The sequence below is a fragment of the Brassica napus genome, chromosome C9 (assembly GCF_020379485.1).
Source record: "Brassica napus cultivar Da-Ae chromosome C9, Da-Ae, whole genome shotgun sequence".
In the NCBI taxonomy this organism is placed as follows: Eukaryota; Viridiplantae; Streptophyta; class Magnoliopsida; order Brassicales; family Brassicaceae; genus Brassica; species Brassica napus.
The window spans coordinates 2,720,049-2,740,078 of record NC_063452.1 but is presented as its reverse complement, the minus strand read 5'-3'; the positions used below and the strand labels follow the sequence as shown (position 1 = coordinate 2,740,078).

Sequence of the window (20,030 nt, the reverse complement as noted above, 5' to 3'; positions counted from 1 at the left end):
AAATTAATTTTGACATTTCTTTTTTGTTTTGAATGAAATTAATTTTGACATTTCACCTTGTCTTTGTGTGAAATGTGTCCCATGAAATGCAATTGAGTGGAACTCCATATTCATAGGATCCGACTGTAAAGGGACCTCACACCTGTCTCTTTCACTTACAAAGTGGGTTTAAATTGTCTTGGTGGGGTTCAATAGTTCTATGATCAGCCTTTGATTTAATTCAAATAACTAGAGAATCACGTCTTTAATTTAGCCGAACACACCCAATGTCCTTAAATTAATGCAGCCCCTTTCCAAAAAGATAACACCTGGCTAACATTCATTAAGAATGGCTCTTATTGCATGTCTGACCTTTCTAAGTACTGGAATAAGATCAAACTAAATTATACAGCCTATAAAAAGCTGATGAACTCATCTAAATGCAATTTTTAATTAACATATATCTTTGGAAATTGTGAGTTTGATTTTAATTAGTATAATCCCAACTATTCATTTAAGAGCATCTCCAAAAACAATATATTTTAGAGTTTGTAAAATTCTATGTTTTAAGTTTTAAGGCGTTCTTCTCCAAAACCAAAACTTTAAATTTAATTTAAAAATTATTTGTAATTTTTACTATGGTCCTTATATTTGTCATAATTAATATAAATCCATAAAACTTTTACAAATAACTAGCACATATATAAAAATACTATAAAAATATTAATTAATAAAATATTATACTAAAATATAAAATTATAAATAGAAATTCATAATTAAATATTAAACTACAAGCAAAATATGATATTATTGCATAAAATTATTTCCGTAATGCTCCATCTTCGGTTACAGAAAATTTGTTTGGACAATATTTTAGAAGTTGTAGAGAAAATTTACTAGACTATTAGTATTGTTGTAATATTTAAATTTATGTAATAATTATGTCTTCATGTATATTTTTTTTAAAAAAATTAAGTTTCTTTTGTAATATTCTTGTTGTCTAATTATAGTTTTAAAATATTATAAATCTTATTTTAAAATTTTTATTTAATTTTATGTGCAAAACTTAAATTTATATAAATAAATTTGAAATATTTAAGATATACAAAAGTATTAAAGATTAAAATGATAAATGAAAAAAATACTTAAGAATTATAAATGTGATGTGTAATTAATTATAAGGACCAAGATGCAAATAAAAAGATGAAACTTCAAATATAGAGTTTTGAGTAGTGAAACTTCATATTGAAGTTTCACTTCTTAAAACTCTAAATTTGAAATTTTGAAATTTATTTTTGGAGAGCAAAAAACTCTATATTTGAAAGTATAGAATTTTTTTTGGAAATGCTCTAAATATGAAACTTTCCAATTCTCATGATCAAATCTATGGGTGGACATTATTTTCTTCGTATTTAAACATAAAGTCGAACATCACAATAAAAATGTAAAATAGGTAATTCAATAATTTTTTATTCAACTTTGATATAAATATTATAAATATACTTTTTGGTTTTTACGTTGATGTATGAACATTTTTTATTTTATTTTTAATTGTGTTTTTTCTATTGATTTAGAAGTAAACTGTATAAAATTATATTTAGTTATTTAGTTTAAAAGGTTAAATATCTTAAATCTTGATATTATTAATATATTAAGTTAATTTAACTAAAAACACTTTGGCTTTTTGGTTCTTTTTAAAACCGAACCATTTGAATTGATAAAATCTTTAACCAAATAGTTTATATATATATTTTAGTTTGGTTTGGGTTGATTTAGGTTCAGTTGAATTGGTTTGGTTCATTTCATTTTTTTGTCCACATTCAAATTGGATAAGGCTGTTATATTAGTGAAAGTGAAATTTTTTTTTAAACTAATCATTCTAAAAAAGAAAACTAAGGAAAGTAAGGAGGCCATGTGTTCCTCACAACCTGTCATTCCTATTCTTAATGCAAATTCCACCTTTCTCTCATTTTAATACTCAAAATGTATACCGTAGCATAGACTCCATAATAAAATAACAAATCACTAATGTAAGTAAGACCGGTTTTTGATTATATAACTAACAGAGTTTATCGACAGTGTTAACATGTTCATAAGCATTAGCCCTAACACAAAACTTTGTAGACATGGGAGTGAGCTAACTTGCCATGAAGACTTGCAGTTCAAGGAACCCAATATGTTATAGAATCTTCATAAGAATCCTACCCAGTTCTTCTTTGCTAAGCCACTTCCTTCTTCTTCATCGTCCTCTTCTGCTGATATAGTTTCATCAGAATCTAAGTCTTCTATCTGGAATATCAAATCAGGGAAGCAATTGTTCTCCTGTTTGATCATGCATCAGTATCGAAGAAACACCGATCTATGACTGCTTGCACGATATTTACCTTTTGCGCTTTCATCTAAGAAGAGATAAGGAACCGTGAGACTCTTGCAAGATAGTATCCCACGTGCACCTGGGGGAACTAGACCCCTCTTCCCCCACTCCTTCAATTCCTCCATTTTCATTCTCGAGCAATCTCACATGCACAGAAACATTATCCAAAGAATCTCACAATCCACCAAAAAACAGACAAGAACTAAAGGGTCTAGTCATCAATGAGGTGGAAGCAAAGGATCAAGACATGGGTGATGAGATGCAATGCACAAAGCATCCATTCACAAAGAACCTAGGTGGTATATGTGCTCTCTGTCTCCAAGAAAAACTCGGATAGCTCGTCACTTCCTGTTTCCCTCTCCTCAACCAACTCTCTCCCTCTCCTTCCTTCGGATCTAGCTCTGCTGATGTTTTGAAATCCGAACAGTATTGTAGATTTGGATAGAGGAGCTTAGGATATATACTTTGGCTCCTTTCTTCTGTTTATTTGTCTTTTTCTATTGATTATTTTTTGTTTGTTTTAATCCTTGTTTTGTCTCTCTAATATTTACTTAGAAGAACCAACTATCTTGCTTTATGTTTTGATTATGATGTGTTGTTAATTAGAAGAACCATCTATCTAGCTTTATGTTTTGATTATGATGCAAAATAGCCAATAGATTGTATTATACAATAGAAGAAAACGACTAAATCATGGCAAAAGATTTCTCTAGGAACAGTTTTTTTTTTCTTTTTTTTTCAAGTATAAAGCATCGCAGGTTTTTTTTGAAGTTACAAAACATTGGAATATAATATAGTTATACGAATTTAGATGGTGGATTAGGCATTGCGGTTGATCATCACGATGCCGCTTGTGGAGGAATCACATCTTTAAACTTGATCGGAGCTGAGCTCAGCTACGCTATGTCCGGTGCAAAAACATTACAGCGTACATATATGAGCAAGGCAACAATCCACATAACTACTGCTAATTAATTGATATATAAGACGCACAATATTAGAGAGATGATAACATGAAATGTGTATATATATACCTTGATGGCGACTGAGGCATGGTGGTGGTGGTAGTAGTAGTGACATCGTGAGGTGATGACATTTTCTGTAATTAAGAATCAAATCCATGAATAACAAAAGCATTTAAGATGCCATATAAATTTCTCAATACTAAAGTAAATAAACTTTACCAAAGGAGCATCAAGACACAGGGCATGGTGGAAGTAGTAGCAAGTGATGACATTTTCTGTAATTAAGAATCAAATCAATGAATAACAATAATTTAAGAATCAAAATCCATGAATAACAAAAGCCGTAGATGACATATAAATTTCTCAATACTAAAGTAAATAACCTTCACCATAGGAGCATCCAGACAGAGCATGGTGGAAATGGTAGTAGCAAGTGATGACCTTCTCTGTAATTAAGAATCAAAATCAATGAATAACAAAACCCAAAATTTTCTCAATCGCGTTTTACAGAGATATACTATATGAAAATATATTAAGAGTATATAATAACCTTAATCTTTAATAGGGCTCGTCGGCCGGCGGGCGTAAGATGATACTTTTTACGCTGTAACATATTGGGATGTCGTCGTCTCTCCCCTAGGTTTCTACCTATCTTCATCTCGTTTATCATTATTGCTCTGCCTCCTCCCAAAATCTTTTCACGGTTCTTCATTGTTGAAATCCTAGCTGCGTGTGTATATATATACAAGTGATTTGGGCCTAAACCAATGTTTATTAATCTCCAACTCCTGATCCGTCCCATTAACCTGAGGTTTATTTACAAAATGAAGTGGCGACCAAATCATAAACTAATGGAGATGTATTATTGAACATCTTTTATAAAATATTTTATAATTGCTTATTAATACATGCATTACTAATAAAATATTATAATGGTAAATTATTATTTATGTTTGCAGACTATAATCATCATTAATAAATAAATATTAGATAACAACGTCACTTTTGAATTTAAAAACATATTAATGAACTATTGGTCCAACATATTAATGAATTATTGGTCAAACATATGAAAAATTTAATAAAAAACTATTTATATTTGATGTTGTAATCAATAGTTGAATTATCTCTTTATTTACAAATTATAGTTGCTTTTGTTTCTTTGTTTGTGTGTGTGAATCAATCTTTCTTTTGATTTAAAACAGCGGAATACAAGAAGGGTAATCTTACAATTTGGTTCTTTATATCTGAGAGGACAAAGATTAAAAAAAGACGGCGAGAAACAAAAACGTGTTGATCACAATGGAGGATACTAACATTCAAAAGCAGTTACGAAGAAGATTAAAGTTAAAAATGGTGTAGTTGGCTACAAAACCACACTAAATTACTTCGTTGGCAAACAACCAAACCGAGCAAGAACGAACTGGTTAATGCAAGAATGCTGGCTTGAGTCTTCTGGCCATAACAAGACCGTATGTATTGTTTCTTGTTTTCCAAGTTATGCAGATTGTGATAGTTTGTATTATGTTAACCTTTTTTTTTTGTTTTGGTTTGTGTATGAAGGTGGATTATGTGCTTTGTGTAAGATTTATCTGAGTCCAACGGCAAAAAAGAACATGAAAGAAGAAGATGTTGAAGAATTAGAAGAGGAGGCTATGCAGCCACGTACTGTTGAGAATCAGCAACCGCAACCGCAGTTTTATCCAACCCCAACCCCGTTGGTTTCACACCAACCATAGCCGCAGCCGCAGTTTTGGCCAACCGAACTGGATTCACGTCAACCGCAACGTCAAGATAATGAGTATCAAGAACCGCTCCAACCACAGCCTCTTAATACTACTATCTATCAACATCAATCGCAACGTCATGATATTGCGTATCAAGAACCGCCCCAACCACAGCCTCTTGATACTATCCATTATCATCAATCACATCAGGTGCAGTTTTGGCAAGCAACAATTGGGTCACATCAAATGCAGCTTCATGATATTGCGTATCATGAACCGCAACCTCCTGATACAGTTCAGGATCAGCTCCCACAGTTTTGGGCAGCCCCTTTGGATTCATATCCACCGCGTTGTCATGATATTCAGTACTCACAACCGCGGCCTCTTGATGCTATTGAGTATCAATACCTGTATCAATCAGGTCCATTAACAACATATGAAAACGTGATTGAGCCTTGTACTCAAGACAAGTCAAATGGTGATATCAAAAAGGTATGTATGTTTAAATAGGGTTTGCAAAGTTGTTAAAATTGTAGTCCTGTATTTAACTTCTTGTGTTTCTGTGTGATAGGTGGATCATGCTCTCAAGATTCATTTGACGCCAAGGGGAATAAAGAGAGAAGCAGAGGAAGAAGAGGATGAGAAGAGGAGGAGGAAGAAGAAAGAAGGAGGCGTTGAAGCATCAAAAGAAGATCTCGAGTAGCTGATCAACTCTCATCAGAACTCAGACGATGATGATTCTTTTTTCACTGGCTTCATTGATAACACCTACTACATATAGACATAGAGTCGTTCATCAATAACTGTTGTTTGAAGAAATCTTCAGACGAGGACTGAAGAACATTACACACTCATCTCATCTGTCTATGGAGATTTGTTCATAACTTCTTCTTCTTCTTTTTTGTTATTTCTTGATCAAGCTGTTTGGATAACAATAGTTTGCTTACGGGTTTTGTTATCAATTAATCACACTGTTCTCCAAACCAAAAGATATATATTCTTCCTATCTTCATTGCTTTCCATACCTTTTTTTTCATAGTCTGAACGAAGACAGTATTAAACTACTCTCTGCTGGTGTGGAGTGAAGCTAAAGAACGCATGGACTTCACTACTCTCTTAATGACATTAATATAATAAATCAATAACAATCCATAATATAACTATTAAAATAATTTTAAAATTTTGATAATTAATTGAAATTCATAGTTAATTAATTAATAAATAAATAAATCGGTTGTTTTAGTTGATATCAATATTAACATTGACATCATTTACAAGTTGATGTAACTATTTATAATTTTAACATCATTTATTAATAAAATGATACAAATTATTTGCATCACCACTTTGAGATCATTTATTTAAGTGATACAAAATCTCTTTACATCATTTATAATTAATGCAAAAATACAAAATAAATGATGTTAAACCACTTTTTTTGTTGTATTGTAACGATTCTAAAGTCCGCTGGATCATGATTTACACCAATTCAACATTGTAGTCAGTGGGTATTTTTGCATTTTCGATATCTAAATAGATTTGAATGGGAGACATGGTTTCAAAATCTCTAAACACATTGGCTTGTGGTGGTGCCTCTGGATTCATTTCAAAGAGTAGTTGTAAAAGAATTCTAAAAATTCATAATATTGAACTTGTTAATCAAAATCAAAATATTATATGAATTATTTTGATGATATAGTCAATAAAATCATCTGATAAATTTCATATGCAATTATTTACAGTTTCCTTTTTGTTATTTGCTATTATTACATAACTAAACTGAGATTAACTTAAACCAATGTATTTTTGTCGTTTACCAAACTGATTGTACTATTTTCACACGGTTTAACTAAATACAAAGATTGAAGTGATTTGATTTACCTCAATGTTAAACTAAATACAGAGATTGAAGTGATTTAACTAATTACATTAATTTAAACCAATGTATTTCTATTTTCACACAATTCAATCTAGCGATTGAAGTTGTTTGATTTTTAATGAGTCGTTAGATGATTTTATATGAATTGGAGAGTTTAATATGATTTTGTTAAACCACTCTAGAATCTTATCTAAAACCATGTGATTTGGATTTTTTTTATAAAATAAGAAACTTCATCCAAACACTCTAAAATCACTTGAAAACTTCAAAACCTTACAATTTAAAATATTTTCAATAACAGCGGATTTTAAGGTATTTCATAAAATGTTAAGTTCAATAAATAGTAATTTTAAATGAATTTTTAAAATTCACGTTTTAATAACAGTATATTTGACATTTTAATACAAACCACCTCAAACACTCATTTGAATACACCCCCTTAGATGTTAGTTTTTGTTTGAGTTAGATTTAAGAATATTTTGATGTCACTTTTTAGTTAAAACTAATAGAATGTGTTAGAGCCAACTTTTTAGTCAAGTACATGTAACTTGTTAAAACTATTACTTTGTGGTGATTTTCTTTTTGATGAATTGGCTGATAAAGTTTACAAGTTGATATTCTATGTTTCTGATGCAAGAGAAATGTTGGATTAGCGTTAAAAAAAGAGAGAAATGTCGGACGATGAAATGTCAGAGGATGAACTGTCAGAAGATAAACTTGTGGACAAGCCACACATAAGACCGTGGCTAATTAAATAGATTTTAAATTCGTTTTTTTTTATTTTTGGCTAATTTATATAATTTATTCATTAAGGATATAAATGATATTAACCATGTTAACTTTTAATGTGAAACCTTAAAATCATTTCGTAAATAATAGTATAGATAGATATCTCTTTGTAAAAAAATTATGTAAATTTGTGTACAAACTTGTAGTCGAGTGTACAAGCTTCTAGCTTGATCCATTTTGCATGTCTGCTTTGATGTTCTTTTGTTGCTGTTGAATTGGCATGTCAATGACCACCATAAAGTCAGTTCTTACTAAATTTTGTGTGAAAATCATACATGTCTCTACTTTTTTATATTTATTGTTTTTGATATGATGCATGCAGATTGACATGGCGTCTTCAAAAGGGGAAGACCAGCAAAGATCAATGTTTAAGGAATGCTTAAATCGTGAAGCATGCGTTACCTAGAACCGTCAAAAACTGACAATGAGGTCTGGACACAACTGGAAATGGTTTTTCCGTTATCGTTTTCCATGCCAGAATATGAATCAATATTTTTTTATTATATGTTGAAAGTGTTTCTATAGTTTTTTCTAGAAAACCCTTCTCTACATGTTGTTCGTGAATATGTGGTTTATTGTTTATGAAGTTGGGATTCAGCCCATGTTATAGTGTATGGACCAATTTGAAGACTTATAGGATTATCAGTTCGGTCCTGACATGTATGCAAGATGAATTTATGCCAGATTCCATGAGATCATTATGCCAGTAGGCATCTCAAAGCTGATACAGCTAAATACAAGGAGCTTACGTTAAGATAACACACGCTACACTTGGTTTGGGGAAATGATAACATAACCAATCAGCAGGGCCAAGCCCAATGAAACATTCGCCTTGAGCCCCCAAAAATTTTGAATTTTTTTTATATGTAAATAGGCCCCCAATTTGTAAAAAAAATTTTTTTAGGCCCCCAAATTTTTGAAATCTTTACTAAATGGTCTTGGGCCTCCAAACTCTCGGGGCCGGCCCTGCCAATCAGTACTTGCTTTAGCATAAACTAGGACTATCTCTAGTTATGTACATTGTTTTACCATATAATATAATCTTTGATGATGTTTTAAAAGATTGTTTAGCAGTTTTAGTACTTATCTCTAATCTACTAATAATAGCAATCCCAATTAATTCCAAAGGTTGTGTCTTTTCATAAAAAAACTGAAATCTACTAATTTAAGAGTTGTATCTTTTCATTATAAAAATTGTGTCCTTTCATAAAAAATGAAATGTATTAATTTTGAGAATTGTATCTTTTCATTATAAAAATTGTGTATTTTCAATTAAAACTAAGTTTTATAAATTTTAAGAGTTGTGATTTTTCATAAAAATGAAATATTTTAGTTTGAAGAGTTGTATATTTTCATTAAAAAAGTTGTTTATTTTCGTAAAATACTGAACTCTATTAATTTTAAGAGTTGTGTATTTTAGGAATCTCAATTAATATTAAAAATTGTATCTTTTCATTAAAAATATAAATGTATTAGTTTTAAAATTTGTATCTATTTATTACAAAAGAGTTGTGTCTTTCATAAAAAAACTGAAATGTTTAGTTTTAAGAGTTATATTTTTCATTATAAAAAGTATTTAAAATATCTTAATTTGTTTCATTTTATAATTATTAGTACTTTCTATATATAATAGCAAACCAAAATTCTGTATTCGGTGACATCTTATTCTTTTATAGGAAAAAAAGTTTCAATTTAACGGTCAAATTTTTCTGTTTTTATGATATAAGGGATAAAAGATATTTTTGCTATGAATATTTATGTCATCAAGAAAATAATATTTGGCAACTCTTCTCTGAATAGTTTCCTTTTTGAACAACACATTCCATTTAAAGTAACAAACGTACCTTTTCATAGTTTAAAAAAAAGCGAAGAGTTACACTCCGACGGTCATAATCGTCTGTTTTTTTATCCAAGGGTTTTATTTCTTTTTTTGCTTAAATTTCTTATGAGTTATGTCTTCTCGCAACTCCTCTCTGAAGAGTTTTCATCTCAAACAATACATAATTTCTTCTATAGTATATGATGTACCTTTTCGGGTTCCTATATATTAAACTTTTCAAAGCAGATTAAAAATATATATATATATATATATATATGTATATATATATATGTATATATATATACTTTGTTTCTTTATCTCTTGTCATAATGCTGTTCTTGTGGGTCTGCATTTATATTCATCTTCCATCTTATTTTCTATCTTTTTTAGTTTTCCTTACGTATTTTAAAATCGTGAAGGTATGTTTTTTGGTAGATTGTTTAACTTTACTTAATATAGGAACTGTTAACTTATAGTGTAGATTTTTTAAAAAAAATTAAATAGCAGAATTAGCAAATAATTTTTAAATCAAGAAAATAAAATAAGTAAATTATAAGACGCCACGTTAAAACGTCTTTCTTCTTCTCCCTTCTGTCGAAGTAACAGCCCCATTATTGACTTGTTGATAATTGAAATCAATACAGTGAGTTTTATCACTGGTTTTTGATGGCTTTTGAGAAGTAGGGAAAGGAATAAAAAGAGAGTTATGGAGCATTTCCCCCTTCATCGATGTGGTCATCGGCCGGCAAACGTTTTTTTCTTCTTGTTAGTTTGTAATTGAGTTTTTGGTCGTATGTTATTAAGTAATAATGTTGTATTAAAAGGTGCGTGTGTAAGAGTCTTGATCTCTTAGATTAAGGGTCATGTCTCTTCTTCACAACCTTTGATCTCTATATATAGATCAAACATGATCTGTAGAAATTACTGGGTGTGTATGTGAACAACAATAAATTAACAAAGTTAATTTTCTTTCATACTCTGTTTCTTAATTATGACCAATTTCGTCTGCTAGGCTAGGCATACAAATCGTCAATTTAATGGTTAGTTTTAATGTATAAAATAATATATACTTAATTGATATTGAGTTTTTAATTGACATTAGTAAGAGAAATCCAAAAAATTGTTAACAGTTGTGTCTTTTCAACTCAACGGTTGCATTGATATAAAGAAGTTATCAAAATATCTAAGAATATGTGTTTTCATTTTAAGAATTGTATTTGTTAATTTTTTTAATAAAAAAATGCCTAAAATGTATATTTTATAATAATGTATATTTTCATCTTAAAATGCAATAGTTTTTAATTAGTAGTGAATCTATGCATGATATATGTAATTGTGTGTATTATCAATAGATTAGGAAGCAAAAATAAATATGAAAGGTGTGTCTTTCCATCCTAAAAATTGCACTTGTTTTAAAGAAATTGTTAAAATGCATTAAAGATTCTTTTCATAAAGATGTTTCCTTTCATGTTAAAATTACAATAAGCTCTAAGAGATTCTAAAAGAAAAATGAGAATGTGTTTTCTTTTATCATTGTTAAAATGTATAAAAGGTGCCTTTTGATAAAGATGTGAATTTTCATGTTGAAAATTACATTAAGTTTTAAGAGATTGTAAAAAGAGTATGAGAATGTATCTTTTATCATAATTAGGGAGTCAAAATAAATGTGAAAGGGTGTGTCTTTACATCATAAACATTATATTTGTTTTAAGAAATTATTAGAATGTATTAATAGATGCCTTTTTATAAGATGTATCTTTTTATGTTAAAAATTATATTGAGTTTTAAGAGACTCTGTTAAAAATATAAGCATGCATTTTTATCATAATTTTATAATTTTTTAAAAAGTTATCTTTTTGTTTAAAGATGTGTTTTTTTATTTAAATACTGCATAAGTTTATAAAGAATTCTCAAAATGTCTCAGGATATACATTTTTATCCCAAAATTGGCATAAAGTGTTAATGAGTTATCTTTTAGTTCATTTTAATATCTATTTTATATGCATTTAAAAATATTTAATTTGGCTAAAAATATTTAGATAATTTAATTTTGGATAATTTAGTTATTTTATAATATTATACATGTATAAACCATTGCAACTATTAGTGATGGTAGTCGTTAGAGATGAGAACTATTACAACTAGACTAAATCTTGGAACTATTCATAGTGGTTTACTTTGGAATAATAAAGTATGGTTTATTTATTTTTATAAAATGAGTCCCCATGCGATATCGCACAAGTTTCTTACCTAGTATAAGAAAGAAATAAAGGCGAATATCACATGACTAGAGTTGGGTCCCTTTACAACTCTCTATCTAGACGTTTGCTGTAACTCTGACCTCTAATTTGTTAATATTCTTTTAAAAAGGTGGTTAAAGAACGCATTAAACTATGTGTTATAATAAAGTACTTGATCACAATCATTTTCATTTTGGGCGGTTAGACTTCTATCTTCCAATGATTCTTCTACAATGGTCATAAGCCGTCGAAAGAGAAAGCTAATACTAGTCTCAATACTCACACCATTCAGAAAAAAATGTTTTAAGGCATGTCAAAAGAGAAACCTTTTAATAATGATTGTTTGCTTTGGGTGCGTCATGAACTGATAAACCGACAAAGCAAGAAACAGTGCAAGTGGGAGTTCTGTAATAGAAGTGGGCGGACTTAGTTATTCGTTATATCGTTGAGAGAGAAAGAAAGCTCTGAAAGTTTCCATTTTTTTCTGGTAAATTTCGGAAAGTTTCCATTTTTATGTTTTGGTCTAATCTCTTCATATCTTCTTTGTTGCTGTGTGAATTGATGAGAGGGTTTCTGGATTACTTTCTTTTAATTGATTTTAGCTTGTAGAAACGAAGAAGAAGCCCTAGCAAAAAGAAAAAAATGAGTCACAACATGACGGCGGTTGATGATGATCCTGGGCAGATTAAACGTGCCCTTATTGATGCTTCCGCCGGAGCTATCTCCGGTGCTGTCTCTCGCACCGTTACTTCTCCCCTTGACGTCATTAAGATTAGGTTTCAGGTATCTCTCATTGATAAAGCTTTGCTTTATCTGAGAATATTTGAGTTGAATGTATTAGTCATTATTGTTTGTTATTGTTGTTGCTTAGGATACACTTGTATTGTGGCCGCCTAATGTTAGATTTGTAGCTTAGGAAAGTGATTAGCTTTATCTTTCGAGTTATCCTGTTTAGAGATGGCTGAAGAAGAAACTGAATGTTGTGGTTCCAGGTTCAACTAGAACCAACAACTTCATGGTCTGTGGTCCGGGGCAACTTGTCTGGAGCATCCAAGTATACTGGAATGTTTCAGGCAACTAAAGACATTTTTAGAGAAGAAGGTTTCCGGGTCTCTCTCTTGAACACTTTCATCTCCTAAAACAACCATTCAGGTCTGTGAGCATTAGTGGTTGCTGAGTATTGTTCTCTGCTCTGATGCTCTTGCAGGGTTTTTGGCGTGGGAATGTGCCAGCTTTGCTTATGGTCATGCCTTATACTTCAATTCAGTTCACAGTACTACATAAGTTGAAATCTTTTGCATCTGGTTCTACTAAAACAGGTAACATTCTTTAGATTGTAATTTGGATATCAATGTATTTTTTGTCTTTCTTAATTGTTAGCTTGTTGTAATCTTTTTGGAATTTGCAGAGGATCATATACATTTGAGCCCTTATCTATCCTTCATCAGTGGAGCTTTAGCAGGATGTTCTGCTACACTAGGATCTTATCCTTTTGATCTTCTTAGGACAATACTAGCCTCACAAGGGGAGCCTAAGGTTTTGTCTGCATTGACACATGAAGCCATTTTAATATAGTTTAAGCTGCTGCATTGTACTAACCATATATGAAACCTGTCTACAGGTGTATCCAACGATGAGGTCTGCATTTGTCGATATTATCAAATCTCGAGGTGTAAGAGGATTGTATAATGGACTAACACCAACACTTGTTGAGATTGTGCCTTACGCTGGCTTGCAGTTTGGCACTTATGACATGTTTAAACGGTGGATGATGGTAAAGATCATATAAATTATCTTTCCTGTGTTGTTTTCTTAAAACAGTCTGTTTATTTTTGTCATTTGATGTTTCACTAGGACTGGAACAGATACATGTTATCCTCCAAAGACCAAATAAACGTGGACACAAACCTTTCCAGCTTCCAGCTTTTTGTTTGTGGCCTTGGGGCTGGCACTAGCGCCAAAGTCGTCTGCCATCCTCTTGATGTGGTTAAAAAGCGTTTTCAGATTGAAGGTTTACAGAGACATCCGAGATATGGAGCCCGGCTGGAGCAGCGTGTATACAGAAACATGTTAGACGGTCTTAAACAGATTCTGATGTCTGAAGGGTGGCATGGTCTGTACAAAGGCATTGTGCCATCAACTGTGAAAGCTGCTCCTGCTGGTGCTGTTACCTTTGTGGCCTATGAGTTTACCTCTGACTGGTTGGAATCAGTTTCTTGGTAGAGATTTTACACTCTTTTTCACATTTTTATATGTTTTTGTCTCTAGCGTTTCTTATAGTCTCTGCCCTATTCATGGGTGTGTTATCATATGATCATTGGTTATTGTGGGTTATACGAGTAAACATCAAGTGTTGTCGGCAGTTTTGAAAGTTTCTAACAAGTTTAGCCGATTTTGTAGAGTGAGATTGTTGAACTGTGTAGTGAATCCAAGTTATCATGTGCACATGTTTCTCAAAATAGGGAAAAATACCATGGATCTTTTTCCAGTATTTGATAATACAATTGTTGAATTTGACAAGATATTTTTTTATCATTTCTTACAAATTTAATATATAAATAGATATACCACCTTATTTACATTTCTCCTTTTTATTATATACAAATATACTTTCTAAAAATATTGATGTTTGCGGTATATATATACACATAATAGATCTTCCATATTTGTAATTATTAATAACAGATATATTTCTAATGTTATTTGGATAGTTATACAGACATCTTGGTCAGAAGGTTTAATATTAAATTATTTGTTATTAAATAACATTTAGTCTAATATTTATTATATATCAAGACCTATATAAATTATCTGAGGATTTAAATACAGGCTAAAGAATGATATTCAATTTTTAAAATTTGTCACTAACCAAAACAAAAGGCAAAAATGTCATTAATACTTGACTAACATTAAAACAGACTTTTACCAAAAAAAAACACATTAAAACAGATCTTTAAAACAAATATTCCTAGTTTAAATTGAAGTATAAAGATTTTACAATACCGAAATATTAAATTTATGGATACTAATTTAATTTTTTGAATCAGGCCTATGATTAAGATTTCCGAATTGATGCTATATCAGGAGGAGCTTTAAATTTCTAGAACCACTCCAAAAACCTCCATATAAAAGGATTCACAAGATATTACAGATACCACAGAACAAGTTATAAGAAAGAACAACAAAGAATGGGTATTCAGAGATCGACATACAATTTCATTGTAGTTTCTATCATTGCCATGTTATTAATCACAGGTAAGTCAACTAGCACAATTTGTTTATATAGTGTCTATAATTATCAGGACATGATCCACGATTTTCTAGTACTTAAGTTTCAAATTTTTGGAAGAGCATAAAGAACGTTCTTGCTCGTGTAATTTTTTTTATTTAAGGAGTTTAGAGGGTTTATAATATTGATGATAATATATGTTTTTTGGTTATGCATAAACTATTTTCAGGATCAGAAGCTAGATCAGGGATAAATGCTGACTCTGTTTGTCCAGGGGTATGTCAACCCGGAGTTGAACCAGTCTGCAGTACACTCTGCGGTAACTTAGGGTATCCTCAAGGCTACTGTGAAGGCTTAACGTGTTGTTGCAACCAGTTCCCCTCCCCCCCCCACCCCCACCTCCCTAAACCCTTAATTAATTGATATTGTTTGTTAACTCTCGGTTAATGGTATTTTATCTTTTGAAATAAATATTAATAATGCTTTCTCATTTAAACACTTATAAAGTAAAACGTTTATGTAATATTTTCATAATTATTATGTCATGAAAACATTAATAAAGTAAATTCTAGATTATTGTTCCGTTTATATTTCTTGGTTTAAAAAGACAAGAGTTTATCACAACCTCACATAGATAACTTTAGAAGTAGAGAACTTGTTCCCTAAGAAACATAATTAACAATCTATTTCAGATTTGGTCTAGCATTAGAAGTAGAAGAAGACGAAGAGTATAGCAAAGAAGACGCAGAGAAACTCGTGCTACTACTTCTCAAGTACTTAGCCGTTTGCTGCATAGTAGAAGAAGACAAAGACTCATCTCTCCCTTCTCCGTTGTTATTACAACTCCCCGAGCAACCATTATTCCCACCACCTTTCATCGGTTCCTCTCTTTCTTGACGTATCTCACTGAGCATAGCAGCCACATCTTTCATTGTAGGCCTGTCTTCAGGTATCGGGTTCACGCAGAGAAGTGCAACTCCTAGCGTTTGCATCACCTCTTCTACTTCTGACTCTGGCCTCGCTTGTAGTCCCTGGTCGATTACTTGTATATCTCTGATCTTCTTGACCCAGTCTACTATGTGAAGTCCGTCTGGTATTGTTGGATCGATCGGTTCCTTCCCTGTTAATACCTCTAGAACCACGACTCCGTAGCTGTACACATCGCTCTTCTCTGTTATCTTCATTGAATATCCATATTCTGCATAGTACAATAGTCAAACAAATCTATTATGCCCGATTGATATATGTTGCTATCAACTTGAAATGGACATGTAATTTGAAAAGTTTCAACCAAATAAACGAGAATGTATTAAAATGTTATACTACTCTTATCGTAGAGTATATACGAGTAAAAAGATTTTTAAAAATTGTTAAAAATTGTTATAATCTTTTCAACCAACTTATATGTTAAAAAGATTCATGTTCTAGAAATAAAAATTGTTTCAAAAAAAATATTTTAAGGTTTTTATGCAATTTTATTATGTTAAATTGTAAACTTAAAAAAATTGATTGTATTTACTGAATTCTTGTTAGTTAAAAAATTATAGTTGCATAAAATAATGCATTTACAATCATAATTTAATATGTTTTTTTAATGTGAAAACTCTCAAACATACATATTTTTGACAGAAAGAGTGTTAAACTACTAATAAGGATTACAATAATGATTCAAGTCAGTGAACTAGTATCAAAATATAAATTTCGAAAGTACCTGGAGCTATGTAACCATAGGAACCAGCAATGGTTTTGGAAGAACGAGCAAAGTCGCCATCATCAACAAGCTTAGCAAGACCAAAATCTCCAATGTAAGGCTCAAAATCGGGGCCAATGAGAATATTATTAGCCTTGATGTCTCTATGAACAATGGGAGGAACACAATCATGATGCAAGTAAGCCAAACCCTGAGCTGCACCAAGTATAATCTTGTACCTAACCTCCCATCCTAAGCTACATTCGCCACTCCTCGCGTGAAGCAAGCTTCCTAAACTACCATTCGACATATAATCATACATAAGAAGTCTAGTGTTCTTGTTCCAGCAACATCCCAAGAACCTGACTATGTTCTTGTGTCTGATCGACCCAAGTGTCTTGACTTCAGCTGAGAATGAGTCTCGACCTCCTGATGTCTTGGCAACCGTCACCGTCACTGGCCAGAGCTTTTTCACTGCTATGACTTCTTGGTTAGGCATCTCTGCTCTATACACCACTCCAGAGCAGCCTTTCCCTATAACATTACCTTCTACCAAACACTTGAGTACATGTTCCACTGTGAAGCTGAGTTTCTGGAAAGGTGTGAACTGCCATGTCCATAGGTTCTCTCCCTTCTCTGAATCATTACCTTCCTGAATCATTTGCCTTGCGCGTAAAACCGCTAACACGCCTAGTACTGCTAGAACCGCTGTCACGCTGATAAGCAATCCAATGGCTATCTTGAGTCTTTGTGAGTGGGCAAAATCTCCACCGTGCTGGGTGTTCAACAGTGTGCTGTTACTGACAAAACAAGACCTTATACCTTTGGAACATAGTCCAGAGTTTCCTTCCATCTCCTCTGCTACAAGCTGTCTGAAAACCTTACTGTCTGGAAGATAACCAGAGAATCTGTTGTGAGAGATGTTCAGAGAAACTAAGTTTTCTAGACCGGACAACGCAAAGAGGTCCCCTGAAAGCATGTTGTGAGAAATGTCCAGCACGGATAACCGGTTAAGCGCTGAGATCCTGGCTGGGATAGAGCCATCTAATGAGTTCCAGCTCAAGTTCAAGGCAATGTCTAGATCTTGAATGTCAAAGAGTTCTTCTGGTATGCCTCCAGAGATGTTATTGCTGCTGAGATCAAGAAGCTGAAGATTCATGCAATGACCTAGAGACGGAGGGATCTCTCCATTGAAGGAGTTCTTACTGAGGATGAGCCGGTTAAGCGAAAGGAGCTGACCAAGACTATCAGGAAGCTTGCCAGTCAAGTCATTTGAAGAGACATCAAGTACTTGAAGCTTTGTTAAAGAAGATAAAGAGAGAGGGAGGGAACCTCTAAGAGTGTTGTTACTCAAGTTTAGCATTTGAAGTTGTAAACAGTTGCTTATCTCCCAAGGAACTGGACCGGAGAGACTGTTTTCAGACAAGTCTAGGAAGCTAAGGTTCTGAAGAAGCCCTATTTCTCTAGGGATCTCTCCGGTGATCTTGTTATTGACAAGCCTTAATCTGACAAGTGAAGTGCAGCTTCCGATCTCAGGTGGGATAACACCGGAGATGGAATTAGATATAAGCAAGAGCTTGGTCAGATTACGAAGCTGGAACAAACCAGGAGGTAAAGCACCAGTGAGAAGATTCTGAGACAAGTCAAGAGCTTGAAGATTCTGACAACCAGCTAACTCGGTCGGAATATTCCCTTCTAGCTTGTTCTGCCACCCCAAGAAGATGTTAAGCTCCTTGAGCAATCCAATCTCCGGCGGAATTAAACCGGAGATCTGATTAGCATCAATCTGCAACTGAACAAGCCTTGTGCAGTTGCTTAGAACAGAAGGTATTGACCCTGTGATGTTGTTGCTGCTAAGCATAAGCTCTTGGAGATTAGACAAGTTACCAAAAGACATAGGTATGGTTCCTGAGAAAGAGTTCATAGAGAGATCAACGGCGTTTAAGCTTTTGATGAATCCAATCTCTTCAGGGATGGGACCGTGAAGATCATTTTGCCATAGAAGCATCTTCTCTAGGTTTTGAAGTTGACCTAGCTCTCGTGGAAGCGTGCCAGACAAGCCATTGTCGTATAGAAACATATTGATAAGCTCAGAGCAGTTTCCAAGCTCTTTAGGGATCTCTCCTGAGAGCATTGTTGAATAGACTGATATAGTCTCGAGCTTGCTTAGTTGACCTAACGTGACTGGCAAGTTGCCTGATATTTTCGTGGCCGCGAGCCCTAGAACCGTTAGGCTCCCACAGTTTCCGATCTCCTCTGGGATCTTCCCTGAAAGCTCCGAGTTTCCTCCGGCTCTAAGGCTCTCGAGCGTCGAGATCTTCCCGAGCTCGGACGGGAGGATCCCTGATAAGAAGTTGTCGAAAATATCGAGATTCTTGAGAGACACGCAACCTCCGAGTTCAGGTGGGATCTTTCCGGTGAGGCCATTGGAGTTTAAGATGAGCTCTTGGAGGTTCTTGAGCTTCCCTAGAGTCGAAGGTATCTCACCAACGAGGCTGTTTGAGCTTAAGTCGATGACTCTGAGCTGAGAACAGTCTCCGACGTCGGAGGAGATACTTCCGGTGAGATTGGTGTTGGAGATGACGAGTTTCTGAAGTGAGGTAAAGGTAGAGATGTTAGGAGGGAAAGGTAAAGCTAGCTGAAGAGAGACGACATTGATCTCTGTAACGAGGTTGTCGGAAGAGGAGCAAGTGATGTAAGGCCAGTGACATGGGTCTGAATCAGAAGGGTTCCAGCTTGAAAACGCTGTCGGTGGCGGAGAGTTCGAGCTGCGAAGCCAAGAAACCAACGCAGCGACTTCGTTGCTCGATGCAGAAGCCGAGGAGATGAAGAAAGGTAGAAACAGAGAGAAGAAGAGTGTAACAGTTAAGACCTTTCTTGGAATCGGCATTTGTTAAGACAAGATTTGTTTTCCCCTTTGGCTCTCAAATCCAAAACCAGTCTTCTCGGTTCTGCATCGATTTTGAGTCTCTCTCTCTCTTTCTCTCTCTCTTTGGCGTAGGGTTTAAGGGAGCTTTCACTTTAGAGAAGTAAATGAACTTCATATGCTCTGTCTTTTTCTTTTACCTCGAGGTTCTGTTTTTATCTGAATAATCAATTACTGTCATTAACTTTTTCTTTAAAGTATGTTTGCTGAGACAACCGTCTAATGACAAATAGTCCATAGATTAAACTTACCGTTGTTAGTTTTGGCATCTTTGGAAAATAATGTATTATTTATGTATATGTTTTAGCATTTTTTTGACCCATAAGAAAAATGTTGGAAGTATTAAAAACGACCAAGAGTTAATAGTTTTGTTACCTTTTTATGCAATTTAACTAAAAATACAAAAACTGAAC

General features: G+C 33.1%; 2 protein-coding genes and 1 long non-coding RNA gene across 3 annotated transcripts; 1 reads left to right on the top strand and 2 right to left on the bottom strand.

Moving 5' to 3' along the window:
• Positions 1-2,951: 2,951 nt before the first annotated feature.
• LOC106435588 lies at positions 2,952-3,595 on the bottom strand. The gene is made up of 3 exons (XR_007329204.1): positions 3,538-3,595; positions 3,388-3,452; positions 2,952-3,254 (listed from the first exon to the last, which is right to left on the bottom strand). It is a non-coding gene; the product is annotated as an uncharacterized LOC106435588 (long non-coding RNA).
• An 8,436-nt stretch (positions 3,596-12,031) lies between these two features.
• On the top strand, positions 12,032-14,292 carry LOC111213901 (mitochondrial thiamine diphosphate carrier 2). The gene is made up of 6 exons (XM_022715736.2): positions 12,032-12,555; positions 12,765-12,881; positions 12,980-13,091; positions 13,181-13,308; positions 13,394-13,546; positions 13,627-14,292. Exons 1-6 carry the CDS (start codon positions 12,415-12,417, stop codon positions 13,993-13,995), a joined length of 1,020 nt encoding a protein of 339 aa, XP_022571457.1. The 5' UTR covers positions 12,032-12,414; the 3' UTR covers positions 13,996-14,292.
• Positions 14,293-15,567: 1,275 nt separating this feature from the next.
• Positions 15,568-19,728, bottom strand: LOC111213902 (LRR receptor-like serine/threonine-protein kinase RGI2). Its single transcript, XM_022715737.2, has 2 exons — positions 16,713-19,728; positions 15,568-16,199 (listed from the first exon to the last, which is right to left on the bottom strand). The coding sequence occupies exons 1-2, from the start codon at positions 19,579-19,581 to the stop codon at positions 15,685-15,687; spliced, it is 3,384 nt and encodes a 1,127-aa protein (XP_022571458.2). The 5' UTR covers positions 19,582-19,728; the 3' UTR covers positions 15,568-15,684.
• Between the last annotated feature and the right edge of the window lie 302 nt (positions 19,729-20,030).

Coding starts and splice junctions, on each gene's coding strand:
- LOC111213901 (XM_022715736.2), top strand. CDS start 12,415: ATGAGTCACAACATGACGGCGGTTGATGATGATCCTGGGCAGATTAAA. Junction 12,556..12,764: donor TCATTAAGATTAGGTTTCAG/GTATCTCTCATT, acceptor TTGTGGTTCCAG/GTTCAACTAGAACCAACAAC. Junction 12,882..12,979: donor TTAGAGAAGAAGGTTTCCGG/GTCTCTCTCTTG, acceptor ATGCTCTTGCAG/GGTTTTTGGCGTGGGAATGT.
- LOC111213902 (XM_022715737.2), bottom strand. CDS start 19,581: ATGCCGATTCCAAGAAAGGTCTTAACTGTTACACTCTTCTTCTCTCTG. Junction 16,200..16,712: donor CTATGGTTACATAGCTCCAG/GTACTTTCGAAA, acceptor TGTACTATGCAG/AATATGGATATTCAATGAAG.